Consider the following 21,340-nt stretch of genomic DNA (forward strand, 5'->3'; position numbering starts at 1 on the left):
AGCATAAACATAACTTTTATATGCACTGGGATACAAAAAATTCATGTGACTCACTTTTTGCGACACTCACTTCATTGCGGTGGTCTGGAACCAAACCTGCAATACCTCCAAGGTAGGCCTGTACTACTAAAGGCACAAAACGCCTCACAGCTGAGTTCTACTGATATATGACATTGGGATTCATCTGCAGATGATTTCTTCTAACTAGACAGAAAGCACTCTCAGTATATTAAAATATGGGGGCCTAAGGGTATGTGAGAAATTAATGCAGCTGACTGCAAGAAAGGTAAAGTAGGTAGTGCTGCAGGTGTGACTAGATAAAGAGATAAATCTCCAGAGGAACAAAGAAAAACCACATTCTCAGGAATTTGACTGTAGGGCTGTTATCTACATATTTGAAGCGATAATAAACAGAGGTGCTGGGTTTTCCATTTTCTGATAGTTCTAATTTTAGTGATTTTAACCAAATAACCAAATATCCAATGTTGACCCTAGAAAAGTTTTGAGCAGAGTCCACAATATATGTATGGACAGGATAGCCCATCGCAAGCCAAGTGCAAAGCTCACAACTCATTTTGAAATCTCCGTTTGCCAGGCTGTTAGGACAAACGCTACACAATGGATTCGCTTAAATGACAGGAATTTACTGGTTCACCATTTCAGCAGGCAGAGGTCCAAAGTGAGGTATTGGCTAGAAGACTGGCTTCTTTCCGGGATCAGTAGCCTTCTGGCTGGCCAGCAACCCTTGGGCTCCTCGGCTTTCCCATCACATGGCCATAGCCACTCTTTTCTCTTTTGGGTTCCTGCTGACTTCTGGCTGTCAGCTTCTCCCTGTGGCTGGCTCTCTCTGGCTTCTGGTTTCTTTCTCTCTACAAGGCCTCCAATAATCAAGTATAAGATACAACCTCATTCAAGTGGGCCACACCTTAACTGAAAATAACATCTTTAGGAGACCCTATTCACAATGGGGCCAAACCCACTGCAACGTGGATTAAGATTAAGAACATGTCTAAATTGGGGTCCATAATTCAATTTACCACATAATCATTTGTGCCACACTTCTGGTTGAAGTGACAGAAATGAGATGGTATCTATTAAGATTTGGGAGCTACTGGCAGACAAATGTCACATTCTTAATGTGAAATTTTAACCACTGCTCCACAGCACCATAAAACCCCAAGACAGGCCTTGCTGAACCACCTGAATGCAGGATTTCTCCGTCACTATGCAAGTTCCTCCTCCCCAATTGTTCCATCTTAATTTCCCATGTCTAGGTTTGACCAATGAAGCAGAATTTGGCACCACTGTCCATTAAATGGAAGGATGTGCAAACAGAAACTGCATCTAAAGATTCCCAGGACCATGATCTGAATCATCATAGAGGAATTTATTCATGGCTTCTCTTCCATCTTTTTCATTATTCTTAAATTGTAGCCCTTCTTTCTATTTAAAAAATAGTATAAAGTTACTGAAGTGCTGATACTGATACTTAAATCCTTAAATGCAACCGATTCTCAAAAAGATCATTTATATAATGACTATCAAGTATTCAAAGTGGGGTGGTGATATTCTAGTGTATGCAAAGATCTGAATGATATTTTTCTCATACTTCCATATTGCCTCTGTCTTCCAGTCCTGTGTAGGCTTCTCTAAGGAGATGAGAGCAACTCATTCCTCCCAGGACACTAGGGGAAAAGAGCAACACACAAGATTGGATTTGGGGGCTGAGGGAAATAGTAAGGAATGGAGCAAGCATTCAAACATGAGGGTAGAACTTCGCTTTGTGGTACATATATACTCCCTACACACACTTAAACACACCCACCCACACACTCTATAAAAACACCTGTCCGAGAAGATTTTAGGGCATAATCCAACCTCCCCACAGGAGTGCTATGGGCACAAAGCAATTTTCTCTGTCCTTACTTAGATGCACTGACAACACTTAGAGATACTATAGGGCCAGAGCCTCAAGCCCTTTCTGACAGATGCTTCACCTTATAACTTAAGAATACAAACACAATCTCTTGCTGTTGGACTTTCCTTTTCAGGACTAATTGTCCTTAGCACCAGGCAAGTTGAAAGCATTAAAGGCAGTACTGACATCACCCTGCCACTCTGGGAGAGAGTGTAAACTACAGTGTAAACTATAATCCATGCAGTGCAGCAGTGCTCCAAAATGTATTCACCAAATACAATGAACGTGCCACAATGACGAAAGAGGTTGTTAAGGTGGGAAGGGTGGGGGTGGGGTGGGGTATATGGGAACCTCTTATATTTTTTAAGGTAACATTTTTTGTGATCTATATATCTTTTTTAAAAAAGACAAGTAAAAATTGTAAAAATCTTTAAAAAAGGAAAAAAAAACTATTAACAGCAACAGTGAATCCAGCGAACAACACTTAAAATTTTCAATCCTTTAAAATTATGACTTCCCCATCATTTTCACTTCACTATGATTGACACCCAGGACATGCAAAAACATATACATATATATACATATATATTCACCCTTTCCCATCCCCTTGAACACACACATACACAAGCTTGCAAACACACACTCACCTGCTGTATTCTCCAGAGAAACAGATCTGATAGGAGATAAATGTATATATACATATATATCTCTGGTTTTGGATATGTGTGTGTATGTATGTATATGTACATATAAATATTATGAGGCTCATTATAGGAATTGGCTCATGCAACCATGAGGACAGGCAAGTCTGGATTCTAAGGAGCAGGCTACAAGTTGGGAGCTCTGATGAAAATTTCATTGATTTCTCTAGGAGAAGCTGGCTAACTGAAGTAAAGGTTTAAAAAATTCTCCTTTCTGACAGCTAAAATCCTCCATTCTTCCTTTAAGGTCTTTGACTGATTGGATGAGACTTCTCTCATTGCTGAAGGCAATCTCTTCTACTGATTGTAGATGTAATCAGCCGCAGAAGCAATCAACTGACTAATGATTTAAATCCATGAAATACCCTCAGAAGAACAATGAGGCCAGTGCTTGCCTGACCAAACAACTGGACACCATGACCTAGCCAAGTTGACACTTGAACTTAACCATCACACCCACCTTCTCTGCCCCCATCTTCCTCCCTAATTTGAAAGCAGGGATCAACATTGCCCGAAAGGCAGCAATGAATCTGATAGAATTGGCCTAAGATTTGTGTTCTCAGGAGTATCATAAGAATATCTGATGTAGTATTGAGTAAAGGAGTGTTTAGGGCTAAGGAAATGTTACTGTAAAAATCAGAAAGCTATGTGGACATGTTTGGACTCCTCCAGAAGCAGAATCTGACAGGATTTGAGGTCAGGTCGTTTATTTGGGAGGGAAATGGAAATGAGTCATGAAGAGAAGGCAGCTAATAAAGGGTGCATGAATGAGTAGGTTTACGTTGTGAGAAATTGGAGCTTATAGGATGCACAACTCAGAATTACCCCTCCCAACTAAAGGGTGAAGGAGGCGGGGTATTTCTGCACCAACTCTCTTCAGTCACTATCAAGGGGGGGCTGAGGTGGGGAAATAACCCAAGGGCACTGTTTGTGATCTGCTGAAGGTGGTTAAAGAAGATCCTGGATGTCAGAGAAACCTCAGACTAATACATGAGGGTGCTAGCGTTAGCAGCCAGGCGGGGTGCGTGACGTGGCGAGAGTGAGAGACACAAATGCCGTCTGCGACAGCAAAATTTGCTTCTGTAATTTAGTTTGTTTTATGACGTGCATATGAAGCTATGCCAAGGGAAATGCTTCTATAAATGTTGCACATGATAATCCACACCAAAGGGAAAAAAAGGCCAAGAGTCAAATGAAAAAGATTCTCCTCATGACGAGGGAAAATCCACTGAAAAGAAAAGCAGAGAGACTCGATTATACAGCATGTATACCAGATGTTGGCTTCAAACTGCCACAATGATAAAATGCTCCTGTGGAGACGGAAATAGCATTATTCTATTTCATTCTAGGTTTTCTTTCTAGTCACGAAAATTAGGAAGAAAAGCATATAGGAGGTATCTGGATGTGACAGTCATCTGAATTTAAAACATCTTGATGGTTTGAAATTAATCTCCAAGAAAGGTAGGGTAAAAAATGGTGTCAGAGCATTTCGGGATGGCCAGCAGTTTTGTGAAGAGACATGAGCTTCCAGAGAGAGTCTGAAAGATTGCACTAGATAATATTCAGATGGAGAAGACAGTTCACTGGATGCTCCAGAAATTGGCATGTGGCTCAATAAAGGAGAGATCAGCCAAGTAGACAAGGAAGAACAAAGAACTTGTGGTAGACTGCAAAAAAAAGGCCATAAATCCTCCCCTCTGTACCACACCCTTGCAATTAAAATGCCTTTGTAGCTCTGCTCAGATGAGTGGTAAGAAACTGGAGTGGTACCAACAATCCATAATGTAATAAGCCCATTAGAATTTCAGCCCAGTTCCTGACCAAAAGGTACACAGGACAAGCAAAGAGCAGTGAATTATTCCATGTAGGCCATATTAGTTGCCTGGGTTAGATAATATTCGGTAAAAAGTTAGCTCTTTATTAAGCAGGTCCCTAAACACCTAATTGATGGACAGTTATTGTATCTGAAAGTAATGAAACTACTCTTTTTAAAATGCCATTTTCTCCAAAATCATTTATTGCCCAAAATTACGCAGGCTGCTCTGCTTTCCAATAAGTGAGAATTAGAATACATTTGCCAAAACCTATCCATCTAATCCCATTCACCAGAAAAATGTCCCCCAGTTCAAGAAAACACTTGCTTGGGGTCTGCTTCCTTTGTGCATGAAGATGAGTTAGGACTTCTATGTTCTTATTCCTAGAAGACTTCTGGTTTTACATACATTTACCAATGTTCCAAGATCAGAGGTACTTGCCAGGAAATACATGCAAATAGGAACAAATTTTCATTTTGCTAGGATATTAAAAATTGACTTCTAACATTCTCCTATTTCACATGCTTAGTGATTTTCTGACATACCACAGGCTCCCTGGAAATGCAAACATAAACTGGACCGAAGTCCTTCCTTCAACAAGAAAAGATTTCTTTCTTCTCAAGGAAAGATGAGGCTGGATAGTGGCCTTATTTCATCTGGATATATATCCCAATTAGTGAAATTCCCTGAAGAAAGTAACTGCTAAGGTACACCTGTGAGGAAAAAGCTCCGGTAGCCCTTTTTCTAAATGTTTCTTCTCATTTTTATCAAATGTATTTGACTATGTTGTGCTGGATAGAATATTAGACAGGTTTCAGGCATGGTGGCAGTTTGAGATTATTTATGAATTCCAAAAAGATGTTTGTAAACTGATCTATTCTTCTGGGTGTGATAACCCTTTGGTTGTATTAGACTCAGCTGAGATATCCGATTAAATTAAGATTAGTGCTTTGATTCAACCATGTTATTAGAGTGTGACTCAGCTTTGAGTCCCAGACCCCCTGGGCTGATAAAATAGACTCTCACAAGGAAGTAGACACACAGGAGAAGAACACAGAGGAATAGAGATAGCTCCATTGACACAGCAGACACCCCAGGAAGAGAGATGAGCCTGATAGCCTACAGCTGCAACTGAGCACAGAGAGAAAGACAAGCCCCAGGAGAGAGAAGCCTTATGACAGCCTACAGCTGAGATCAGAAGAAGCTGGAACCACAGAGCTTTAAGAGGAAGGAGTGTGGGGGTGCGAACCAACGTTACTAAGCCGGCCCAGCAGCAGGCGTGTGCACAGCCTGAAGCCGCAGTTCAGGGTGGCTGGAACGGGTGACCACGCCCTCAGCCTGTACAGGCGAAGCGCCCTCAGCCTACCCGGGCAAGATATATCAATAACGGGCGCCTCCCGCTATCTCCCGCCTAGCCTAACATCTGGTCGTCTCTCCCTTCCCCTTTCCCCTCCCCTATTCCGAACCTCTCAGCTAGCCCTCTGCCTAGCAACCGCTTACAATCACCTATCAGAAAGCAGTACCCGCCCGCACCTATCAAATCTCTCCACGCAGTCCCTAACCCTATAAAACCGTATCCCCTTCCGCAATAAACCAGACTTGTGCCACCAGCCTGTCTCCACGATTCCTTCCTAAGTCTCGCGCACCCTCCATACCTCAGAGCCACCGAGAAAAGTCGCAGAGGCCTCCAGCGGCTCCTCTCCACCCGCTGGCACTGGCACCCAACGTGGGGCCAAGCAACCCCACCACAGAGGCGCTCCGAAAGTAAGGGCCCCCAGCCCTTTCCCCTGCCTCAGCGTGGGGCCAAGCACCACCACCTGGAAGCAGGTAAAGACTTCGGCCGCCTCGCTCCATAGCTTGGCGGCCCACCGCTCTCCCTACCCCCGTCGGCCCCACGATATGGGTGGCCGTCTCTCCTCCCGCCAGGCCCCGCAGGTGCGGGTGCTCGCTGGCCTTTTTGACACCCACAAGTGCCGCGTCTCCATGAGGCAGCTGTAGGCCTACTGGGACCTCCTACTCCCTTTTAACCCGTGGCTGACTACCTGCCACCTCTGGGACCCCGAAACCTACTGTATCCTCATCGACCACGTCTCCAATGCTATGGAGCACAAGCGCAAGTGGTTCCCCCCTGGCCTTATCCCCACCCTCATCGCCATCCGGGCCTGCCTCCAGGGCGCCGCACCTCCCGCGGCAGCCCACGCTTGCGAGGTCTCTTGTCCTGATGGCGACTATGAGGAGGATGATACCCCGGACTCCGCTTTGTTCATTTCAAGATGGCGCACTCCCCCCTTCTTCTTCCCCTCCTCTGCAAGATGGCATGCTTCCGCCTTCTTCCCCGGCTGAGAAGGGGAAGTGGGGCTACCCCTCCCTTCCCGCCTCCGCTGCCCCGCCTCCTATTCTGCCCTCCGCTCTGCCATCTTGGTCGGGCGCGGTTGCTCCCGCTCCTCACCCTTATCCTCCTGTTAGCCCTAGGGCCATGGATCCAGATTAACTCTGTCACCAGTCTAGCCCCGCAGGTCCAGCACCAGCGACTCCCCACAACCGACACCGCTGAGCCGAGACCCTGTCAGCGCAACCGACAACCTCGCCAGCCACAGAAGGCCAGAAAGCCCCACACCTGCCACATTCCCCTCCAAGCCCCCCCACCGAGAGCTCTGACCCGCTATTAAAAACAGAGGGGGAGATGTGGGGGTGCGAACCAACGTTACTAAGCCAGCCGGGCAGCAGGCGTGTGCACAGCCTGAAGCCGCAGTTCAGGGTGGCTGGAACGGGTGACCACACCCTCAGCCTGGTACGGGCGAAGCGCCCTCAGCCTACCTGGGCAAGATATATCAATAACGGGTGCCTCCCCCTCCCGCTATCTCCCGCCTAGCCTAACATCTGGTCGGCTCTCCCTTCCCCTTTCCCCTCCCCTATTCCGAACCTCTCAGCTAGCCCTCTGCCTAGCAACCGCTTACAATCACCTATCAGAAAGCAGTACCCGCCCGCACCTATCAAATCTCTCCACGCAGTCCCTAACCCTATAAAACCGTATCCCCTTCCGCAATAAACCAGACTTGTGCCACCAGCCTGTCTCCGTGATTCCTTCTTAAGTCTCGCGCGCCCTCCATACCTCGGAGCCACCGAGAGAAGTCGCAGAGGCCTCCAGCAGCTCCTCTCCACCCGCCGGCAAAGGAGGAAGGCTGAACCGTCACAGACATCACCTGCCATCTAGCTTCAACACGTGGCAAATGACTTTGGGTGTGCATGTACCTCTTATGGTACCTTGAGTTGGACACTTTAGGGCCTTGTGACCATAAGCTTCCACTCCAAATAAATACCCTTTATAAAAGCCAACAGATTTCTGGTACTTTGCATCAGTATCCCTTTGGTTGATTAATACCAAAGTATTAAAAATTGTAATGTGCTCTACAACTTTTTTAAATGAATTATGCATCTCAATAAAAATAAAACTTAGAAAATATAATCAACCCATAAGGTATTTTGTGATTTGTCTTCACACTGTAACATACAAACTTACAATTTACTTCATGGTCCCTTTAGAATATTTTGGTCATTATTTTTTTATTATCACATCTGCAATAAGGTTAAAAGTTATTGGGCCATTACAGTATTCAGTATTCATTAGAATAGCATGTCAATTTTCATGTTCAAAATATTGATAGTTCCTTGATGTCCCATAATATCCAGCCAACAGCACAAGAGGTAATTGGACAAGCTATTCTAATCTAGCTGTTCAGCAGACTGACGTTTATCAAACCATAGTTAGATGTCTTCTTTTAGGACAAGGATGGCAAAAACATTGTGTGAGTGTGCCATCTCCACTCACAAACCAGTGACAGACACCACACACCAATCAGAGCCCACAGAATTGATTCCAGTCTTCTGCAGGCAGCCATGACCTGTTGACCAAAGTGGGCATCAAGATGAAGTCGGCAGATCCTTAACTGTTTCTCTCACTTCTCAGCAAAATGTGCAGTCTAAAAAGTCATAATAATAGGTATATATGGCCCTCAGCTGTTTCATCCAGTTAGGAAAAACATTAACAAAGAAATGCAAAAGTCTTAGGTGATATTCTCAGCTTCATGGCTGTCCCATCAACTACAAAATGTAGACAACTACAGTCCCATAGCTTATAGGGAAAGGCTCCTCTTGGGCAAGAAGCATGATCTTCCTCAAGCACAAGTCTAAGCACACAGATAACATAAAAAATATTTGTTTAGTTAATGAGTCAATGAAATGAACAATTCACCTTGAAATGTGAGCAGCAAGGCATGCTATCCCCACATAACACACAGAAAAAATAAGACTTAACCTTATCCTACTTGGGGTGCATAGCTAGGCTAAAAGAAATGAAAAATCTTCCTAAATTTACCTGTGTCCCTACCTAAGAAAAACCTAACTTGGATCCTACTCCTTGAAGGGTATGCACTTGTATTTCCAACATAGATTCACATCATCCCATAATCCTTAGTAGTCTTGACCTACAGATTTCAAGCAGCCATCCAAATGTTCTATAAAGGAACTCTGCTCACCCAGATTTCAGAGATCCACTCTGCCTCAATTCCCACTGCTACCTATCAGCTAATATTGGCACAAAGTAAGCAAATACTCACAGACAATTACACTTTTCTGGATACTTTATTCCTCATTTTGCTCCAAAATATTCTCTTTGCAATACCATGTCATCAAATAAAAAATGTTTATTGTCTCTAATCTGTATACACTCCTATAGTTTCCATTTTTCTCCCATGGGCTTGATCTAAACCAGTAATTCCTAACCTTTTCAGGCAAAGCTAACAGCCCAGCCAACCAACTGATGGTGTATAAACTTTTGTTTTCCATTTCAGGAATGATACTTCCCATTTCAGATCAAGCTGGCAATTATTACTATTGGCTGTATATAGCTGCTTCTCTTGCCAACTGCATTTTCCATTTCTGACATCATTTTTGCTCTTAACAATTCCAGCAAGAGTCTTTTTGCATGGTTCTGAAAAACTGGCCACAAGCTTTAGCAGAACACAGGAAAATAAGATGAATATGAATTCCCAAATATGTAAGGAATTGGAGGTTTTTGTTCCTCACCCCCACACGTTGCCTGAAACCTCAAAGTGTTGCTATCATTGATGCTCAGTAGTGTGATATGTGGCAGATAAATACTGAATATACATAACTCAGATATTATTCTTTAGGAGGTAACTACTACTTGGGGCACTGGAATCTTAAATGCAGTGGTCATTAGTTGCAGAACAACACATGAAGCTACTCTTCCTCGAACTTATATTTTGATTACAGTGGATGACTTGAGGAGTGTTGGATGACACTCCTCTACTTCAGTGGGAAGTCCACTGGAATGGGTATGGGCTCTTTACCTCTTGTCACAGGTCAGAGAGCACAATTAGAGAGGGCTGCTGTCTGCAAAGGGTTAACCAGGTAACAGGGTGAGAAGTGATCACTGATAATGAGTGGTCAGAGAAACCATGACATGGAGCCAATTACAGTCGAGGAAGGCAGTGCCTATCCAGAACAACCATAGTTACAGTCTCCTAGGAGAAGAATTATATCCAGATTTAGTCCACAGAGACAGTCCATGCTTGAAATTAATTTTTATGAACTTCAGGCTCTCTTTTCAATAAACTAAATGTACTGAGAGTTAAAGGAGGTCAAGAATAATGGATTATGCAATTAACTATGTTTGATTTAAAATAAAAGAGTTAACATAACCAAACACACACACACACACACACACACATATCCTAATAATAAATAATACATATGGTAAGTCTGGCATCAACTCTAATTGTTCCTCAAAAGGGAAAGGCGAAAACGTTAGCCTGTGACACCTTGGTCGTTTTCTTCTCTTAGTACTATGATTTACTATTCAGTTTCTATGTCCTTTGCTTATTTACCTGTCAATCGGGAATGGTCTCATCATTGTCACAGAGGTCATTAACCAACTCTACAAAACTCTCAGTCTCTCTTCAGTGGCTTAACATTCTCTAGCTCTTGCTAATCCCAATCAGTTCCCACTCCGTTCTGTGCCACATTGAAATGTTTGTCCCCTTTTCCAATGTTTCCATACAAATATGGGCTGCAAATAATGTCAGTTATTTCAGGATGGTTCCTCTCTCTGAGCAGCAGAATAGGATATAGAGTTCTTCTCATTGCCTTGAAATTCTGAAAGGGTTAGAACATTTTGTAGCATGGGGGTTAAAAAAAAAAAGCCACTGGCAAAAGTCATTACCTCTATTTGATTTTCCTGTCACACAATCAAATGTTTTCTCTGGCTTCACTGAGGTGTGCCCTTTAGTCACTTTTTATGCCCGACCACGTGTGGGATAGAGTAGCATGGCTTTTATTTTTCTAGAAGAAATATGATAGAAAAAAATGTACCCTTGCATTCATTCCTATCTCCAATGTCAGAGAACTCTAGATTTGTCCATTCATCCTGCCAGGCACTCAATAAACAGTGCCTACTGAGCACCCAGCTTGAGATTCTCCTTGGATCACTGTCCTAGCTGCTGCTGCTGCTGCTGCTGCTGCTGCTGCTGCTGGGAAGAGATATAGAAGATACTCCTGAGATAGGACCAAAAAACCGAGAGAGTTTGCCCCAGAAAAACAAACCATCTATGTGAGTTAATTCATTCCCTCTCATCCTAACTCACCATTCCAAAGGCTAGTTTGTGATGTGGGAGCTGGGACTCTGCAAACCACTGTTTTGCTTTGTCGGCTGGAGCCCTATTAGGCCTAGTGGGCAACTACAAGGCTGAAGAAAGGAGGCAGGCCTTGCTCTGTCCTGTCTGCTTCCTGTGAGGACCCTCCATCAACACCTCTTCACCACTGCAGAGATCGTTCCAGCCCAGGGCAACAGCTCAGTGCAGTCTGCAGATTTTCCAACCCTGAAACTATCAGCTTCATCTCTAACCCACTTTGAAACACCATTATTAGCCATGCCTCATCCTCAAGATCTGAGTTTCAACTCCATGGAGCCCCCTCCTCTGAGCTTCTAAGTTAAATCACTCCAACATCTTCCTTTGATCCGCCAGCCACAGTGATGGTGATTGCTCTGGCAGTTGCTACTTCCATGATGCTTTAGTGTTAGCTTTCTGTCTTTTCGGTTACTTGGGTAACATCGTTATATCTACATAAGGAGTCTTGGTACCTGGGTACTGAGAAAGAAAAGAGCAACTCCTGACATCAAGGGTACCATTCAGTTAGGCGTTAATGATGCCAGGAGCTAGCTGGCACTTACAGGTGGCCCTTGGTGTTCTCCTGTTGAATGTAAATCTTTTCCCAGAACACTGTCAGACAAGGCAACTCTGTGATCATGTCTGAACACAGACAAAACATAAACATTATCCAAGCCACGAAATACCAAACATACCCTTTACCCACTCTCATGAGTGACTGCTGCTTTACCAAATTCCTGTTTTAGCCTTTGTGATGGTTAGACTATTGTGTCAACTTAACCAGGTAATTGTGCCCAATTATTTGGCCAAGCAAGCACTGGGCTAACTGTAATACAAGGGCATTTATGGACTTTAGTCACCATTGACTTTACTGCAGTGGTAAATCATAGATAGCTGATTACAATTACATCCATCAGGGAGATTGCCATGTGCAATGAGTGACGCTTAACCCAATCAGTTGAATGCCTTAAAAGGGAAAGTGATTCCAGCACTCAGAGAGAATTTCCCAGCTTGTCTTTGGACAGCTAATGATTCCCAGAACTCATCAAGAACCTTCATTTGACTTTCATTGGAGTCCCTGGTTGCAGGCTGCCTGTGGAACCTGGACTTGTGCAACCCCATGGCTGCATGAGAGACTCATAAAATCGCATACTATTGACAGATAATTCTTGTTGATTCTGTTTCCCTAGAGAACCCTGACTAATACAGCTTGGTACCAGGAGTGGGGTTGAGATTTTAGTTTCCTTTGAAATTCTGCTACTCATACAATGAGAGTCTGAGTTTGGTTCTCAGATATTTCAAGCCTGTGGCCACAGGAGACAAGATTTTCTTTCAGAACACATATAGAAACTTTGCATCATTCATGTGGTATTTATGTTTTAAATTTGAAGCCTTCAACTCATCTCTTTCTTTTATAACCGTATCCAGAGTATCTAGGAGGAGCCACCCAATATCATTATACCATTTGACTCCACAAAATTTTGTTAAGGTGTCTAAAACACCCTCACCCAGATTCTTGCTTCTTATAAGCATAGAAGTAGTGGAATCCAGTGATGTTATTTTGTGTATCTTGATTTCCAACTCGCACCATGGACTGTTAGCAGCCTCTTCATTATTGGAGAGAGAGTCGTCAGTACCCTTGAGTCCAATTAGAGTAGAGAGCCAATTGCCAAACTCCCAGAACCACCTCAGACACCCCATGCTAAAGACTCTGTTCCTTAAAAACTACTTTCCCTATGGATGAGATTTATTGAGGTACCTACTCACAGAATTGTTTTGGATTTCTAACAGCATCTAATCCAGATCTCATTCCCATTTGTATCCTCCCCCCAAATCACTGGACCAAAGACCAAATTTTATAATAAGTCTTTATACCAACCCCCAAATAAAATATCCCATGGTTCACCCTTGGTGTGCATTCTCACTCATTGCCAGGAGAAGTAAACCCAACTTGTTCAAGTGCAGGTGATCCTAGGAGTCCTTGGTGAGAGGGCACTGACAGAAATGAAGATTCACCAAGATTCAGCTGAAGAAGTTGCCTTGGACTGAAACCTTTGACTCAGTAGTTGTGTACACATCTGAGACTCTTTGAGACTCTACTTATCCAAGGTGCCACCTGACCTTGGCTGAAAGGTAAGTTCACCCCAAATTGTGTTCTGATATTTTGCTGAAGCCCCTTTGCATATTTATTTTGTTTGCCTAGGAGTGAGGTTACTCCAAAGTTATTACAATTGTTGTTATTATATGATCAGATTTGTAATGCTCCTTGGTAAAATCGTTTTCTGGCCTTCTAATACTGGCTATGATATTTCTGCTTCTTTGGTTTATAAGTGTCGTTTCCTTACATCATTGTCCTTTTAACAAATTTTGCCCCAAGTCACCTTTTCAAAACCTAATAAGGACTTTTCCCTTAGCCTAATCTTTGTGCTTCTGAGAATTGCTTTGTTTAGTGTCATCTGCCCCAAATCGAGAGGTCTTGTCTAGTCCCTGAGTGGTGATGATTGGCTTTTAGCCACGCTCCAGAGATATGAAGCTACTCAAGCACCATCCTTAGGGACTGCCTCAGTTCCCATGAAGTATTCTCTATCTGACCCACCTGACCGGCCACCTGAACACCTGCTTCCTTTTTGCTGTCTCTCTACAATGCTATCTTGTGCATTTAGCTCACCAACTATCACAATTTCACCAGAGACAATTAGGAATTGCAGTGGTCACTCTTAGAGGCTTTTGACCTAACATTATTCATTTGAGTGGTACCTGAAAGCAAAAAGGGAAGAAACCCTCGTGAGGAGATACTTTGTCTCATTTATTTGAAAGAGAGATCATTTGTTTAACGTGAGAGACATCTCCTTCATCTCCACACTTTAAGGATAAATAAAAGCTGGAGATTTAATTAGATGACTTTAAAAAGCTGTCCTGATCCATATTATGCCAAAACGGCTGTATGTCACGCTTTGTGTGTGTGTGTGTGTAGGTTTCAAACGTTTTTTCCTACATTTAAGCTTTTTACCCACCCTTTTCAGAGAAAACATAATTGGCTTTTATAGTGATCATTATGTATTTGTCTGCTGCTAACTTTTTAAAATTCTGTTCCACTCCTTTTCTTTTTCCCTCTCTTGAGAAACTATAAAGATTAACTGATAATAAAAAGCATTAAGTCGTTAGGCAGACACTTTAGGAATATCTAGCATGAATAGTCAAAATTGTATACAAGAAATAAAAATGTTATTAAACTTTCTTTTTTTGTGGACACTGAAAAGTATATTGACGTAATAGCCCTTGTTAATATAAGTATAAGAAAATGGGAAAAAGTTTTTGTCTCAAGGTAAAGAAGAATTTTGATATGACTCAGAGACATTCAAATTAGTTTACTATATAAAAATAATGCTAGCAAAATAATTTGGTTTGAGAATAGAGAATTTTTTCTTTATTCAAATATCCTAAATTTTCTAATTAGTTTTATTAGTTCAATAATTTTCCACTCTTTCCTAACTTGTTTAAAATTTAAAATTATATGTATAAAATTTTGTTGAGCTAAATGATATAATAATAATCTCTGTCTTTTTAAGTGTTTAATTTTATGAAGTTCTTATAATGCTATAAAATATCACAGAAATTTAATATTAAATTGTAATTTCCAAATGTTCAACTCACTTTAAGAACTTAGACCTAATTTAATTAATAGTCTTTGAATGCCTACAGAGTTTCTACCAAAAAAGAAGAGAAAATACAAAGTAATGGTTACAAAACATAATTTAAATTAACAATTATTCCCTAAAATGTCAGATTAACAAATTATAAAAATACCTTTGAAAAAAATGCATATATGTTAATTTTGCCATTTCAAAATTGTTAAATAACTATAAGTACTCATGGAGAATTAGCTAAAGTGTTTTTTTGTTTCTGTCCTCTTTGTTTTGCTTTTGTCTGGGGGAAAGAAAAGGTGGTACTTTGATTAAAGATAATAATATAAATGGTTATTTATATGAGATTCAATAATTTCCAAATAAAACACTTATATACTCAAGTTAATAGGTATGATTTTGTTTTTGTTTATTAAAGTTGTTAGAGTTCAGATTGCAAATAAAGATAGGTTTTATTTAGCAAACTAAGTTAATTATTTTAAAGCTGCAGTTAAAAGCTTTAAATCATTAAGTATTTCACATCTATATATCTTTCTATGTATAAATGTATTTATATAAAGGCATATTAATAAATCATTTTCAGCATATTGTTACAAAAATAATGTGCCAAAGAAGTAAAATTAGAATCTGGGTCTTTTTATGTAAAATGACAAAATTATTTCATGCCCAGATTTGTAGAGGCTCCTTTCTTTCATCAAATTATTCTATTAATTCTCTGTGCTTTTGACATACTCAAACTATATTTTTAAAGGTTCATTTTAAGTTCCTAATAGTTGTTTTTTACTGGAAATTCTGACTGTTGTTTATGCTGATTGATACTTATGATTAATATCTTGTCTCCTCTAACAACTACTATAGATTTTGCATTTCCCTTTCTGAGAAGCCTTGCAGAAATTCAAAGAGGTTTTTGCTATCAAGGACAAGATCCTCCTAACCCTGAATTTGGAATAAAAAAAAAAAAGAAAAACCATGGGAAAAAAATGAAGATGTTGATTACAGCAAGGTAACATTTGGTCTTCTCAGAACGGCCAACTGGGAACCCCAAATCATTTAAAATGAGATAACTACCTCAGCATGGTTCCTCTCCCTGAGCAGCAGTGGAGGAGATGGAGTTCTTTCTTTAACTCCCAGAATATCTGAAAGGGTTAGACCATTTTCTACCCTGTGTGTTATCCCAAAACACCTCCCAGCCGAATTCATTGCTTCTGTTGGATTTTCATGTCATACGATCAAACGTTTTCTCTGGCTACCCTGAGATGTGCCATTTAATCATTTCATGCCCATTCATGTGGCTGCTAGAATAGCAAGGCTTTTATATATTTTTCCAGAAGAAAGATAAAGGTAGGAAAATGTATCACTGTATTCATTCCCATCTACAGGACCATGGAAGTCTAGAATTCCCAATTCAACTGGGTAGTCACTCGATCAGCGGTGCTTATTGAGCACTTACCGTGGGATTCTTCATGGATGGGTGCTGGGAGAGAGAAATTGGTAAGATGCTCCTAAGTAATTTCTCTGACAGACAGGACCATCACACCCAGAGAGCTTGTCCCAGAAACACAGACAAGCAGTGCAGGTTACTGACTCGTTCTCTTCCAGCTCCTGTCATGCCCTTCCATACATTGGTTTGTAATGTGGGCACTGGACTCTGTGATGCCCATTTTGGCTTTGTTTGCTGGTTCTGCATTAGGCCTCCAGCACAATTGCAAGGCTGGAGGCAGGAGGCCCTTGCTCCACCTGTCTGCTTCCTGTGAGCATCCTCCACCAACACTTCTCCATCACTGCAGTGGCACTTCCATCCCAGGAAAACAGCGGAATGCAGTTTTCAGTTTTCCCAATGCTTGGAGAACCAGTTTCACAGCTCTCCCCTCCGAAGCCCCAACAACCACCTGGAGAGGCCTGGGTTTCAACTCTATGAGGATCCTCTTCTGAGCATTTAAGTTTGAAGAATACATTTTAATTATTCCAACTTCTTTCTGTTTGCTTCCCTAGCCAAAGCAGTGAATGCTGCTTCCTCTAATTTTTCTTTGCCTGAGCCCTTAGTGTTTTCTTTTTGACTTTTTACTTTATTACTTAACACAGTTATACTTTAAGAATGCTACAAACCTAGGAACAAATTTTTCCTGTTTGAGCATCTGATGAGATTTTTGCCTCCTTGATGAATCCTGCCTGATACACAATCTTCTGCGTACCCAGCTTTTAGAGGGCAACAGGTGCCTAGAAACCCTCAGAAAAGCCAAACTGCTAGAAAAGGCCCGTGAGCACTCACATAGGCCAAGCACAGTATCATCAGCAATCTTTGATTTGGCAATGTCCTGTGATATAAAGTATGCACAGTAACTTGCAGCATATCATGATGTACAGAAGCTCAAAATGATGTATACAAATTCCGGGATTTGTGCCAGCCAGTCCCTGCTGCTTGAAGCTTCCTCGCCCCACGGCAGATATACAAGCCTTGTGACTGTCTACAATGACAGCGTGTCTGACAGTTGTACTAAGGGCCTCTCAGAGCTGCAGCTGTCTCCTGGCTCTCCCTGGCGTGCCCATTCCCTACTTCTGAGCTTCAGCTCCAGGACTGGGTTTGTTCCCACCTGCAGGCTTGGGACCCTTTCCTCTTGAGCTGGGGCCTGGTGCTTCAACTTGCTGAAGCTCTGACTTAACCCATATCAACTCCCCTGCAAAGAAAAATGCTGCCGTCAAGACCCCACCCACCTCCTGACAATGGTAGCCTAACTCTTACCATAAATTTATTAATACCTAAAACGCTGATTCCACAACTCGATCAGCCTTCCTAAGGTTTCCAAGTCTCTCCTTACCCCCTGTCCTTTCTTGATCAGAGATAGTGTCCCAGCAAGTCTTCCAACTAAGACCACTCAGTTTATGAGAAAACACTCCCTTGCTCAGTTCCCCTTTGAACCAAAACCTCGTATTTGAATCCACTGGGATCTCTGGTACATGACCATGAAAAAATCATCAAGGTATGACTTATATTGTTCAAAGACTATTTCATGGGAATATGATGTGACTCTCTGGCGAGGTTTGAACAGAGTTGACGGGGCTAGGAAGGCTCTTTTGGCAAGGCAACATCAAGTGAGGAAAGATTGCCCCAGGAGAAGACCTATTCCACAAGCACAACCTTGGTGATGGTCAGGAAGCAATATCCAGTTCACCCAAAAGATGCCTCCTCCTCCTCACTGCTCACTTGTCAGATCCGAGGGGTGGCCAATGACTGCTGTCATCATCTTCTTCCCTCCTAGGTTCCCAAAGAACTGGAGGAAAGGGCTTGGGACTAACGCCAAGAGCTGCCTCAAGTCTTGCCTTTGTTTCCTAATAAATGGATCTCCTGTGTTTTATAAATAAATTTTTATTGGCACACAGCCAGGCCCATACTTTACATAGTGTCTATGGCTGCTTTCCCACAACAATGGCAGAGTTGAATACTCATGGCAGAGACCAGACCATGGGGCCCACAAAGCCAAAGACACTTAAGACCTGGTCCTTTACAAAAAAGTTTGCCAACTCTACTTATAATCACTTTCAGATATATATCATTACACATATTCCACTTTTTAAAATAATAGGAATAATTTAGGAAGCTGATAACCTAGCTATATCTGACCACATCTGAGGCTCTAGAAATTACTTGTCATTATTATTTCCTTCAGTCAGTGAATTTGCTCTGTCTGCCCTGTGTTAAGGACAATAATGTGTTATTTCATGCATGGCATAAACATAAGTCATAACACATATTCTATTTTTATAGATGGGGAAAGATACTAAGAGAAGTTAAGTAACTTGACCAAGGTGGTACAGCTAATAATTGGCGAAAGCAAGATACAAATCTGAAAGTAATACATTATTCAAGTCTTCTCAAACTTTAATGTGCAAACAAATGATCTGTGGATCTTGCTTAAATGGAGATTCTGATTCAGGAAGTCTGGGATAGAGCCTGAGATTCTGCATTTTTAACATATTCTCAGCTGATGCTTCTGATTTACAGACTACACTTTGAGTAGGAAGGCATTATATCCCTGCAGCTTGTTGAACTGATTTAATTGAAAAATATTCCATCTTTTTAACTAGATCAAAGCCTAGATGATGGTCACTGATTAGGCTTAGAGGGACAAATTTAATAATAGCAACTTTAAGAGTAGCTAACATTTATAGACATGTTATTAAGTGCTCTTGATGTGAATTTTCTCATTTTACACCCACAACTATCACAGGAAGTATCATTTAAACCCCATTGTACAAAAGAGGAAACTGAGGCACAGAGCAGTTAAGTAATGTTCCCACAGTCACACAAATAGTAAGTAGAGGAAATGAAACCCAGACTTCAGGCTCTCTGATCGATTTGGTGTTCATGATCACTAAAAGCTAGTGTGTGTTATTCTATGTGTCTGGTGACACATGGATGATGTGTGTTGGCCCCATCTGTGAATGGGTCAGTCCCTGGCTTTCCCATCAGCTCCTATCTGGAGATCCCAAAGCCCAGCTCTTCTTTCAGGCCTCATCCTGTACATGTTATAACAGCAGCCTTGGCCCAACTTCCCAAAGGTCTGGAATTAGCCTTGCTGTCACTGACATGGTATCCAGTATGCCACATGGGCACTGTGTCACATCTCATATAAGCCCAACCTCATAATGACACAGACTACCCAAGAAGTTTCCATATTGTTTCCTTCTGCCCAAAAGTCCAATGCCCCATTGGCAACAAAATCTCATTGGAACCATAGCCTACTGGGATGGGGCCCTGCCATCTCATCAGATGCTTGTTTCTGAGAGTTGAATAACCCCAATGGCAAGTTGCCTGGAACCACAGTAGCCTCTCCTACCTGACTACTTACACATTCAGCTCTGTGAATCCCAACTACAGGATTAGAACACCTTCTCCCACCATATAATTGGACCTGGCCTAAGATAAACATGCTTTTTGATATTGCATATTAGAATAATTTGTCAAAAAGTCTGTCTTTTGGAGTCATTCTCAATAGCCAGGTTTGTTTGCCCAAACTCCTTCCTACTTTCTCAGTTTCTTCCCACTCCCCACTAGTGCCTTGAGGAACCAAGGCTGCCTGAGCTAGGACAAGGGAGCCCCATGAATTTCTAGTTTTCAATTGATGCTATCCATTCATGAATTCTGTGTCATCCTGTGAAGGGAATATTGAAATCAAAGTCAGACCAACTAGAAAATACCACTTGATGTTCTCTCTGAATGATCTTTACATAGCCACAGAAATTAATTAATTTTCTGCCATCCTTCACTGGGGTTGCAATCTTTCTCAGCAAATTGAGACAGAGACTCCATAATGAGAGCAAAACTACATCAAACATCGTTTCAGCAAAAATTGAAAAATCAAAAGCGATAACATTGCTGAAGTGATGGCTACGTTGCAAAGAGTAAATGCCATCAGATGCATCTATTTTCCTGTCAAGTACTATAATGAGACTGGCAGAAAAACAAGATGCCAAATTAATCCACCCTTAAAGGCTGTTGCCTTTGCTTCCATCAATTTTCTACTCCTATCATTTAGTGATATCAATAAACTCCCAAAGAGAAGCTTTGGCAGTTGTTAACATTGTCATTTTGTGTTTCTTTTCACCTACAATAATTCTTACTAACGACTTAAGTCACCTGCTATCTTGCTCTGTAGTAATGCACACTGCAGAGAACTAACTGAGCTTAAGCCTTGCCCCAAATCCTCAGCTTGAATGGCTTTATCAACTACAAGCAGTTCTGAAGCCCCTAAGGAAGGCAATAAAAACTTCTCTTACACCAGCTTGCCTTTTTTATCCTAGATTATCACAACTGAATATGTTTATTGAAAATGGTTTCCTTTTCTTGCCTTCCACATTTCCCCCCCAGCCTATTGTTAATCACCCTTGTTCGGAGTCAGGAGATGTGTCTGAGTTTGATTCTTGGCAGTCAGGTTAAGCTAGGTGACCTTGGAAAAACAAAATAAATTCTTTGTGTCTCAGGTTTCACATTGGTAAGCTGCATTGCTTTTGAAAAATTAGATGATGAAATAAATAACATATTAAAAAGAGCCAGAGTGCTTTCAAACCTAAGATTAATACAGTTCCACATATTATTTATTCCTAACAACGTTACTGAAATTTAATCCATAAATGCAATTTACCCTTTTAAAGCCTACAATTTAGTAGTTTTCAGTAAATTTGGAGCATTACAAAGATTATCATAATCTAATTTTAGAACATTGTGTCAACCAAAAAGAAACCCTATATCCATTAGTAATCACCCATACCCCTCCTATCTCACCCCAACCACCCCCTATTCTCTCATCTCCAGCCCTAGGACATCACTAATCTACTCTTTATATCTACAGCTTTGCCCATTCTGGATATTTCACATAAATGGAATCATAAAATATGTGATCTATTTTGGCTTGTTCCTTTTACTTAGAACAATGATTTCAAGGTTCATCTCTTTTTAATCAACACCTCATTCCTTATTATGGATGAATAGAATTTCATTGTATAGATATACCACATTTTGTTTATCCATTCACCACTTGATGGAAATTTGGGTAATTTCTACTCTGGCTGTTTTTGT

The 21,340-nt window shown here is 41.5% G+C and overlaps 1 protein-coding gene across 1 annotated transcript in view; it reads left to right on the plus strand.

The window, feature by feature from the left end:
- Positions 1-12,711: 12,711 nt before the first annotated feature.
- The window catches only part of DDX53 (DEAD-box helicase 53), a 29,567-nt gene continuing 20,938 nt past the window's right edge, over positions 12,712-21,340 (plus strand). The window contains 1 exon segment of the mRNA XM_071212964.1: positions 12,712-12,718. Within this exon segment, the coding sequence (XP_071069065.1) occupies positions 12,712-12,718 (7 nt within the window).

This window comes from Dasypus novemcinctus, chromosome X, assembly GCF_030445035.2.
Source record: "Dasypus novemcinctus isolate mDasNov1 chromosome X, mDasNov1.1.hap2, whole genome shotgun sequence".
Taxonomy (NCBI): Eukaryota; Metazoa; Chordata; class Mammalia; order Cingulata; family Dasypodidae; genus Dasypus; species Dasypus novemcinctus.